Source organism: Oryzias latipes, chromosome 12, assembly GCF_053564925.1.
Source record: "Oryzias latipes strain Hd-rR chromosome 12, Olatipes_Hd-rR_3.1".
Classification (NCBI taxonomy): domain Eukaryota; kingdom Metazoa; phylum Chordata; class Actinopteri; order Beloniformes; family Adrianichthyidae; genus Oryzias; species Oryzias latipes.
Window position 1 is genome coordinate 4,119,955 of NC_136248.1, and position 11,465 is coordinate 4,131,419.

The window sequence follows — 11,465 nt, forward strand, 5'->3', positions numbered from 1 at the left end:
AGCAAAGCAGCTCGTCAATCAAAGAGAGTGTAGGTTGTTGTTGCTACAGGCAAAACATTTCCATTTAAAAAATAATGGATTGGATTTTTCTGCGCTTTTCCAGACGCTCAAAGCGCTCACAGTGTGTTTCCATTATTCATTCAATCCTCATTCAAACTTGACTGACAGAGGCCCCTCTGACCATCACCGATGGTCCACACACCAGTGGAGCCACACTGGAGGCAGGGAAGGTGATGGGAATTCCCAAGGACACAACAGCAGCAGACTGCTGGCATTGAACCAAACATTTTAATTGGCTTTCATTAAAACAAGCGAGAGGACAAGAGAGCTGACAAAATTTTTGACCATTTATCACTTAACAGTGAAATTCAAACTGAGGTACATACTGCCACCTACTGTGTGGGGGGTTAAATACTGACCTACATGTCACAACAGTATTAAGGATGCTTGCTCATTAGGATTTCAGTGAAGTCAAACTTGCAATGTTTTCACATTTCCTGATCTAACATGGCTATAAAACCAGAGGATGGCAGTGAAATTCCTTAGCTAAATGAGTTAGGGTGTAGAGTGTTCCATTGTTTTTCCAAAGTGAGACAGCAGTACAATGTCCACAGAATATAAAGAAATCTGTTATGATGTCGTAGTTTGCATCTTAGCTTTTTGGGTTCTTTATTCTGATTCCTGGTTCTGTTTTCCTGCAGGTGGCCTCTCCCCACCATCTTCTGGTTCTGGTACCTTGGATCTGTCAGAGCTGCCTGCACTGTTACTGTCTGGTTTTCAGGGTTTTGGTCTTCAGTGTTGGTGGGCTTTTGGCAACGTTTTTCTGGCTGAGGACTGTCGGGTTGATATTTGGTGCTTTGGTGGTTTTTCCGACACTTTGGCCACTGTCTGTCATTTAGTTATTTGGACCTATTTTCTTGCCCTCCCAGCCGTGACCCTTGCCGCATGTCACGAACCGCACACAGGCTGGAACCTCTCTTTGGTGATAGAACACATGGGGGTGTAGTGATTCCTAAGAAAATTCAGTTCTTGTCGTCACAAGAAACAGATGGAAGATCAAAAAATTGGAAAAGAAGAATCATCTAAAAATTCACACAGAGAATAAATATGAGACTGGAGAAAAAAAGATGAGCCAAAAGACCTTTTGGAGGTAATATCTGAGTCAGAAAAAAAGAAAAATTCTTGCACTGAAAAAAAAAAATTACAAATAAACAAATTGAACATCGGTTTCATGTCTTTCTGGTAACAATACTGCTTTGAATAACACAATATGAATCCAGTTCAGTCTAAATTATATGGTACACTTTACAAGCAAATTGTAATTAAAGTGCTTCACACATTTAGAAAAAAAACAATACTAAATATACACATAAATGAAAAAAAAACTTGAAATCTCCAACTGGAAAGGGGGAAAGTGTCCATATTTTATGAAGTAGGAACTTTTTATTATTTCCCTTTTTATAGCGAGATGTCATCGGGGCATTTCCCCCATTAGAGACACCATTTAACCCTTTGAAAGAGTTTTAATCTGTCAATAGTTTGTCTTCAACATTATAAGGACCAAACCATTGGTGTCACACAATAGAGGAAAATGAATTGGACCCATTTCCCACTGCTAGAACACAGTAATGAGAGAAAATGACAGGAAAAACTGGACTGGTAGCAGGATTGATGTAGATCTAGATATCGCCCTTACCTGAAAATCCTGAATTTCACAACCTTGTTTCGTTCCTGCGTGTGACTGTACGTGATAAGAGCGTGATATGATGGTGCTACCCGATCTGTGACGGGTACCCGCATACAGCCATGTCACAACGGATGAGTGTACAGGTGAAGGCGTATCTAGAGAACCGAAAATTAGACAGGCAGTGATGTAAAACTTTCATCAAAAATATAGTAAAAGTATTTTATTATATTGTTTTTTACTACAAACAAGTCTTAGCAGTCGATCTCAATGTGCCAGTTTTTCAACATTTACAGGGCGTTGCATTCTGGGAATTTCATCTTTGAGCGGACGACATTAATGGTGGACGTAAATTTTTTGTTTTTACATAAGTTAGTTTTTATTCCATCAAAATGTGGTTTTAAGTGTGTGTGTTTTTTTTTTAATAATTAGGGTCATTTCTGTCTTTATAAAGTTTTTAAGCGGCAGGTTTTACCCCGATTGTAAAAAAACTGTGAGGAAAGGTGAACATCTGTGGATTCTGGGGTTAATAAAAAAAATGCACATAAGTCAAAAGCTTAAAAGGGGCCTAAGTTCTTTATGTGTTCTTGTAACCGTGTTAGATCTTCCTGCTTTTTTTTGGCCCTAATTAAAGGACTGACGTTCAGTGTTGGTCTTTAAATCCTTTTCACCCTGAAGCTTTTCACTCAGGTTCCAGTCAGAAAAGACCCTCTCCAATGAAAATCCTGTTCTTGGGATTTATAACGTGTTCTTGTTGCATTTTTATGATGATTGAGGACATATATAAAGAAGTTAAGCTCGAAGGTGGATCCCAACTGTACTTGGGAATAGCTCCAATATTGGTCGACAATTTTGCTGTATCACTATAGGCTGGGGGTGTGAGGGGCTGTATGCTAGCGGGTAAGAGTGAAAACAAAGGGATCATGGGAAAGGAGCGCAGGCTTACTCCATGCCAACAGTCCCACCCAGATTTCAGAGGTGAATTTCTACTGAACTCCTGCTGCTCTGCAGAAACTATGTCCTAGGAAACGACACGGATTTATTGATTTTGGCTAAAAACAGCATACTAATAAATAAAAGACCACTGGGGACGCTTTGAAAATAGTGTTGAAGTTGTTGTGGAATATTCCCGGTTGTGTGGCCCTCTGTGTCAAAAAACGTAGTTTGTTCGAGATCATTTAATGTTCCACAGAGCATGTTCTCCAGTATTATGACATTTTCAAATTTTTGTGCAGAGTCCCTTATAATTAGTGCAGTATTATTTTTTTTTTAAAGTACATTGTGATAAAAAAAAAAAAAACTTCTTTTAGCTGCTTGCTACGGAGCCCCTAAGAGGCCATAGATGAAAAAAAATTTTCAGTAAAAAAAAAATTTTAAGTAAAAAAAACTTTTTTGAAGTAAAAATAAAAATAAAAAAACTAACTGGTGCGCACCAATTAGTTTAAGGTGCGCACCAGTTTTTCTTTTTTTTTTTTACTTCAAAAAACTTTTTTTTTACTTCAATTTTTTTGTCATCACTGGCCGTTTAGGGGCTCCGTAGGTAACCAGTGCAGTTTTCAGTGGAACAATAGTTTTTAATGGCATTCTGCACAGGATTTCCTAATTTAGTCAATTAATAATTTGCCAATTCAAAAACGAGGATGTCATAAGGCCACACCCCCACCTTCCACTCACTCATTTAAAGTCAACAAAATGTTTTAGTTCTCATAAAGTCCACCAGATCTGTCCACCAAATTTCCACTGACCCCTCTTCTAAAAGTCCAATTTTACACCCCACTCAAAATTTGTGAGCAGTCTGGTTTGAAAAAATCGTTATCATTAATTAGTTTTTTTGCTTCTTTTCTGTACATGATGATTGTGGGGCGGGGGGGGGGGCGTGTTACCCAACTGTTTCACTTTAATCATAAATGGTTGCTGTAATGAGGTCAGGTTGGGGGGTAGGTTGAAGTGGAGACGGTTCTGGTCTGATTTGGATGTGACCTCTGTGACCCCAATGCTTCCTTTAGCAGGAGCTTCAATTCTCCTCAGAATTGTTTCTTTCTCCACGTCGGCAGTAAAAGCAGCACAAATAAAGCACAGACACTCGGTGAAGAAGGAGAGCTTCTGTCATCCTGAAAACATTTAATGAAAACCATAAAAAGAGCATGGACCAGAACAACCAGCAGCTTCCAGCGTGGATTCAGACCGACCGAGACGTTGGCGGCATCATAACTGCTGCATGAAAGATGACCTCTGCGCGGGAACGTCTGGTCCTTCAGGCCGGCCCCGCTGACGTCTGCTGCAGTGTTTGAGCGCAGAGCTGCCATGGCTGCCTGCACGGTCCTCTGAACGTCTCACGGCAGACGTCGTTTCTGGCTTGTAGAACAGTCGTGGTGGTGATGAGGGGGGGCACCGCCGAGCCTCTGAGCATGAATTCTGCGTTCAAATTGAGGTGGATTTGTTTGGGACGCAGTGGGACACCCGGTGTCTTCTCTTTATAGATCCTGGTTGACATGCATTCATCTGGGGTCCATTGAAGCACCTTTATTACATAGCACCATTTTCATATTGACCCTATTATACTGGCACCCAACTACAAGCATGCACACACTTTGAACTCTGCTCCTGTTTACCGTGTCTAAATATATCATCATTTCAACAAGGCAAGTCATGAATAGTCATACAGTACTTTACATGGAGATGAGCTCGATACAGTACACGTTAAAGAAAGTGCTAGAGTACAACATTTCTCTGTTTCATAAGTCTTACTTCACGGGACTACGAAGCACACCAGCAAACCACACGAATGGAAATCACATTTCAGTTCATTTTAGGCAGAATGCAAACTCTCCACGTCTGCCAGTGCAACACTGAAGGCAACACACCACACAGCACTGACACCTCTCAGCGTGCACGAACGTGCATGAGCGTGCCGAACACACAGGACCCACCTCACTCTTTTACTTCAAGGGAAACAAGAACAGAGACCGGGGCTGGGAGGCGTTAACCAAGACACTTCTGTCCGGTTTGAAAGTTCTAGTTAGTTCTTTTAGAGTTTGGTTTCAACCATCAGATTTCTAAGAACCGTTTATCTAAACTGGGTTTGAATATTTTCCTGCAACAGATTATAGAGAAAAGTTTTTGGGTAATCCCAGACTGAGCGTGATCAGCAGTTCGGAAAAAAAAATCCCGAGCCCCTCCCCTCCTAAGTTTAAAGCAGACTCAATAAACCTGTTGGATCTGTGAATGTTTGAAGAATAAATGGGGACATTCTCAGATTCCAGATGATCTGGACCAGCCTCTGAAGGTTTTTAGGTTTGGGTTTGACCCTTTCAAACTTCCGAAACACAGACAGATTTTTCGCGCTACCATGATTTTTGGGTTTAGTCCGGTTGTTTCCGTTTCCAGCAGAGATGCTGCAGTTGGTTCCAATTCCAAACAACAAACCGTTTCAGCTGAAAGTGTCTGAGACAAATTCAGCCCGAACCCTAAGGAGGAGGACAAGGAGGAATGTTTCATCCCCGATGTGACCGCCACCACTTCATGTGGGGGCTGGACGGCGGGCGGGCACACCTGACTGACGCACGAGCCTCTGTGCACAGAAACTGTGATAAGGGGGGAAGAATCAGAAGCGGTTCTGTGCTTCCTTTTTTGGGTTTTCCTGGTTTCAGAGCAGCTCTCAGCAGACGACCGCCTGAGCTCCGAGCTGCGTGTGACCCCTGCCAGCGCGCACGCCGCTGTGCTCGTCTCTCACTCAGGTTCACCTAAAGGTAACTGTGGGCTGGGTTTCCGCCTCAGACTTCACCTAGACTTGGTTCGGGTCAAACGGATCCGTTCACCCTCTGGGGTTTCATGAGTCTTATGTGGTCTGCTGCACACATGGAAATGATGACGGACCCTGAGCGACCCCGCATCCGTGATTGTCACCGTGCACTCTAAGATGGAGAGTCCTTCTGGTCAAAGTGCCTTGTTTTAAAGTGCTTTTATTTTGAAGTGTGACAGTCTAAAGCCCCGCCCCCTTCCCTAGCAAACACACACCTGTCCCTTGAGAAGCTCCCACACACTTGAAACTCCACCACCATGGTCATGGAAGTTGTGCTTTCAATGATAAACGTGATGTTTATCAATAAACCGTCAGTGCTCAAGCTCCGCCCCACAGGCTCTTCCTGCTCTGAAGTCCGTCATCTTCCTCATTAGAAAAAGTGTCTTCCTCAGAGCTTAACTCAAACAACTCTGACCCACCAAACCCTGTTTGTTCCCCTGATGCATCAGTCAGCAGAACTGGTCGTGTTCAGAAGAGCACGAAGGTCCAGCTCCACCCAAACTGCATCTATGAGGTTCTGCTCTCGTGTACCGATTGTGTCAGTCCACTAAACTCCATTGTTTCAGGTTCTGAACTGTTTATTATGTCCTGCACATTGACCATCAAGTGTTTGAGATAACCCTGCAATGGACTGGGGACCCGTTCAAACGGTACCCCGCCTTTGTCCAACAGGGCTAGGATAGGCTCCAGCGACAGTGAGAGGCTTTGAGCTGCTTCGCTTGCTGAACACCAGACAAACCAATCTGTTCAGTTTGGGAACTTTTTTTCCACCAAATCACAGCACATTATAACCAGGAACCAAAGTAACCAGTCTGGACCGCTCTGCTGGAGTTTGGTACCGGCAGCTCGTGCTAATGGGTACATGAAGAAGGTGAGTCAGGACGGAATTGGGGAAAAACCTGTCTGGTCGGTCCAGTCACCAAATGGAGGTTACTGTTCACATTCTGCTGCTCTAAAGTCCAACACTCAGCAGTTATATTTCGGACCCAGCCTGACCCGCACTGGTAAATGTGACTCAGAACCAACAGCTTTAAAGACAGTCCAGACTGCCGACCAGGTCACAATAAGTCTTAACTTCTGTGCAACATTTGTGCAAACAACCCGTCTGTGTGGCGCTGATCCAGACCCCTGTGCAGAGTAACCAGGTCACTATTCTAACCATGTTAACCCAGTGGTTCTGTTCACTGGGAATGAATGGACATGCCACACATCTTGATCCAGATCAGAAAGGACACAAGAAACACTGTGTGAGGGGAGTATTGGCAGATACCAGATCAGGACCGGTCCACCCCAATCCTGAAGCAGTCAGGTGGATTTGACCTGCTGAGCCTTAAGTCAGAACCGCGATTAAACCCCAGGTACTATGACATCTGAGGCCCACCACCAGCTGAGATGTTCCAGACCCCACAGGCGGAAGCTAAAACTGCATCGTGGATCAAAAGATGCTGGTTCCAAACCCAGTTGGGGATGGCACTGGTTCCTGCCTGATGGTGTCAGGAGCTACAGAAACACACCATCAGTGTATCTGACGTGAAAGCTGCAGATCTGCCGACTTCCAGACCTGTAGACTAGCAGACCTGTAGACTAGCAGACCTGTAGACTAGCAGACCTGTAGATTACAGACCTGTAGACTAGCAGACCTGTAGACTTGCAGACCTGTAGACTAGCAGACCTGTAGACTAGCAGACCTGTAGACTTGCAGACCTGTAGACTAGCAGACCTGTAGACTTACAGACCTGTAGACTTGCAGACCTGTAGACTAGCAGACCTGTAGACTTGCAGACCTGTAGACTTGCAGACCTGTAGACTTGCAGACCTGTAGACTTACAGACCTGTAGACTTGCAGACCTGTAGACTAGCAGACCTGTAGACTTACAGACCTGTAGACTTGCAGACCTGTAGACTAGCAGACCTGTAGACTAGCAGACCTGTAGATTACAGACCTGTAGACTAGCAGACCTGTAGACTTGCAGACCTGTAGACTAGCAGACCTGTAGACTAGCAGACCTGTAGACTTGCAGACCTGTAGACTAGCAGACCTGTAGACTAGCAGACCTGTAGACTAGCAGACCTGTAGACTAGCAGACCTGTAGATTACAGACCTGTAGACTAGCAGACCTGTAGACTTGCAGACCTGTAGACTAGCAGACCTGTAGACTAGCAGACCTGTAGACTTGCAGACCTGTAGACTAGCAGACCTGTAGACTTACAGACCTGTAGACTTGCAGACCTGTAGACTAGCAGACCTGTAGACTTGCAGACCTGTAGACTTGCAGACCTGTAGACTTGCAGACCTGTAGACTTGCAGACCTGTAGACTTACAGACCTGTAGACTTGCAGACCTGTAGACTAGCAGACCTGTAGACTTACAGACCTGTAGACTTGCAGACCTGTAGACTAGCAGACCTGTAGACTTGCAGACCTGTAGACTTACAGACCTGTAGACTAGCAGACCTGTAGACTTGCAGACCTGTAGACTAGCAGACCTGTAGACTAGCAGACCTGTAGACTTGCAGACCTGTAGACTAGCAGACCTGTAGACTTACAGACCTGTAGACTTGCAGACCTGTAGACTTGCAGACCTGTAGACTTGCAGACCTACCACAGCCCTGAACTTTCCCCCAAGCCCGAAAGCCTGAGCAGCAGAGAACAGACGCCTGACCACGACCTCCAGGTAAATTCCTAGAGATGGACCCCCCCCCCCCCCCCCCCCCCCCCACCGTTCCCAGAGACTTTTAGGAAACACAAAAAAGGAGAAACCCTCCAGAATGACTGATGGGTAATACTTCCACCTTCACATCAACAGAACGGAGCTCAGGTGTTGTTGCCCTCAGTGTTCAGGCCACGTTCACATCCGAGGGAGGGGTTCGTGGGGGACGAAGGGACTCCAAAACCCTATCAGTCCCCCCTCATTGGAAATTCTTAAAGTGGGTCATCATTTTGGGATTGTCTTCATTAACTTTTTAATCGTTTTTTAAGGAAAACTAAGGACTAAACTTCACACGATATGTTCAGCACATCCTGGACAGCAAAGAGGGGGCGTGGCCTGCAGAGCCCTACCTGGCCCAGTGCAGAACGGGCTGAGGCGCGCGGAGTGGCTGGGGGGGGGGTTGGGGGGGGTGTTAAGGCCGTGGACGGATGGATATTCTTGGCAGGTTTGACCTGGACGGTTCACGACTCAGCGGCGCGGTCCAAAGGCGTGTTGACGGCGGCGCGCGCTACCCGCGCCTGACGTCAGTCCTCATGCTCCGTGCTGTCCCGCCGGGCTGCTTCCGCTCCTCCCTCCTTGCTGCAGGAGAAGATGCGGCGCATCTCCTCCTCGTAACGGATGAAGTTCTCTCCGAACCGAGCCCAGGCCTTCAGCGGAACCGTGATGGTGTTCCGGTAAGGCTGTCGGACCTCGCTAATTTTCAGGAACACGCCATAGCGGTTCGAGCCCACGTCGAAGTAGAACCTCTTGTTGTCCACGCGGAAGGACGCAGCCTCCGGGAGCTCGGGGCTGTGCGCGCGGCAGCGGGAGGACGCGCGGCCGTGCTCGTCCGCCTCCTCGCTGCCAAAATCCTCGATGAGCTGCGACAGGGCGTCCCTGAACTCGATGAGCCCCTGCGCGGGCAGCACGATGGTCTGCTCGATGCCCTGGCCGTAGTACCCCATTGTGCCGTGGCCCCGGCCCACGGTCTGCCGGATGCGCAGGAAGCGGCCCCGCTGGTTCTCCTTAAGGTCCAGAAAGTACTTCCTGTTGTCCCTCTCGATGAACTCGCTCTTCAGGACGCGGTGTCCGTGCTCGTCGGAACCCGTGGAGCCCACGGGGGACAGCGCTGCGGGCTGCTCCGGCGCCTTCCGGCGGCGCTCTCCGTGCTCCTCCGCCAGCCCGCGCAGCCCGATGCGCGCGTAATAATCGATGAAGTCTCCCAGACAGTAGCGCAGAGCGGGGGCCGTGGACATGGACAGCGTCAGCTTGCTCTTCCTCACGTTGTCGTGGCGGCCTCTCCCGATCCACACCTCGGCTATCTTCAGGAAGCGGCCGCGCACGCTCTGCTTCACGTCCAGGTAGAAGCGCTTCTTCTGGATGTCGACGCGCTTCGAGGCCAGCTCCTGGATGTCGGTCCCCTGCTGCTGCTGCTGCTGCTGCTGCTGCGCCGCAGCCGGCATGAACGGCCCAGGGTAACCCTGCCTAGGCACAGGCTCGGCCGAAGGCTTCGCCCTGCTCCTGTCCGAGCCCCTGCAGAATCCATCGGCCATCATGGTTCGGTTCCGCCGTCAGACCGCAGAACAAAGCGGGTTCTCCATTCCAGAGGCGGAGCGGCTGCTGCACGTTCACCTGCAAATGGCTGCTTCCTCGGACTCATGCGCTCACTTCTCCGCGCTTAAGTGAAGCTGGACCGTGCGGCCGTGTCGGCTGTACCCCTCCCTCCATCGTCCGTCCGCTGTCCGCGCCGCAGCGGCTCGTTAACGGCGGCGATCAGATCCGTGCTGGCAAGAATGAACCCAATGAACTCACTGAACCCGCTCCCCCCCTCCTCCCCGTCCCGAGAAGCCCTCCGTTACAGAGACACGACGTCAGCGCTGACTGAGAGCTGCGCGCTCCGCAGCCGCGTCACGCACATCTGCAACGCGCATCCTCCACGGAGCCGGTGATGAAGCTGCTCCACGCGAGGGCATCGTGGAGCTTCACGCGGCCTCCAGCTTCTAACTCACATTTAAAATAGAAACGAGCACGTTTTTCTGCTCCAGCTGTTAACAAGCACGCGCTCCTTTCACCAGTTCAGCCCATTACTCTCAGAAATACTCTGATTACTCTTCTAAAGTCGCGTGTTCCGGTGGACAGGTTTGTGGGAGGATGTTCAGTCATTCGCCACGTGTTCAAAAAGAAGGCAGACTTTTTGTTTATTTACAAAATATTCGTTCAATTAAAGAGCCACTCTGATGAAAAGGACGTCGTTGGGGTTTTTAACATACTGTTTTTTTTTTCATGATGGAGGTCATAAAGAAAATTCAGCTCAAGTTTCATGTCTGAGTATTTACATTCAAATCGTTGTGAACCAGGAGCGGACGAAAAATAACTGGGTGGACCACAAGCCCCTGCTCAGCATAGGGGCGGGGTTTTCCATTCCAGTGGTCCCACCATAACTCAGAGGTGAATTTCTGACAAACTCCTGCCGCTCTGCAGAAACTATGTCCTCGAAAACGACAGTTTTTTATTTATTTTGGCCAAAAACGTAATAATCCTTATTAAGAGACGGAGGGGAACGCTTTGAAAAATTAATCGAAAGAGGATCAGAGTGGAGCTTTAAAAAGATTCAAATATTTATTTTAACTGTAACCCACAGCTATGAATGTAAATATCAATTTTTTTGAATTTCTTATTTTTCACCGTTTCTGCTCCAGATTCTTCTTTAGAGTTTAAATTAAACATTTGTTAAAAGGTTTGTAAGAAGCTGCTTTTCCCTTTGGATTTGAACCAAACTCCACAGAAGCAATGAGCCCCTGTCAATGGGAGGAGGTGATGTACAAGTTTGTAGATCCTTTCTCTGAATTTAGATAACAGCTTATTACGTTATAAAATAAAAGTACATAACGGCACACTTTGGATCCTTTTGTCTCTCAAACCCGGATTTCCTCTCATCCAAGTGAAACGATTTGATCTGTATTTTTTTTATCAGTAAAAATAAATCTGTGTTTTGAAACATCTGACACCATTGAAGGAAAGACAAACCAGGTTTCGTCATCTTCGTTGATGGTTCGAGTCCCATTGACTGTAAATGAGAACTGGACCGAGTGGGTGTGACATCACCCATTCAGCGGATCAGCCGCCATTTTTTTTTTGCGATAAGGATGTCGCCATGTTGGAACCGGACGTCAGTAAGCAGAGATTGGACCAAGTGAAGGTTTCTATGACGATCACTCTTGCCAATCAGCAGTGAGCTTGTTGGAAGGCCACACCCCTACCACTACAAGCAGGCTCGGGAGAGTCTGTCA

The 11,465-nt window shown here is 47.2% G+C and overlaps 1 protein-coding gene across 1 annotated transcript; it reads right to left on the minus strand.

Annotated features, from left to right (window-relative positions):
- Positions 1 to 8,634: 8,634 nt before the first annotated feature.
- Positions 8,635 to 11,062, minus strand: purg (purine-rich element binding protein G). Its single transcript, XM_078955636.1, has one exon. It carries the CDS (start codon positions 9,729 to 9,731, stop codon positions 8,721 to 8,723), a length of 1,011 nt encoding a protein of 336 aa, XP_078811762.1. The 5' UTR covers positions 9,732 to 11,062; the 3' UTR covers positions 8,635 to 8,720.
- Positions 11,063 to 11,465: the final 403 nt, after the last annotated feature.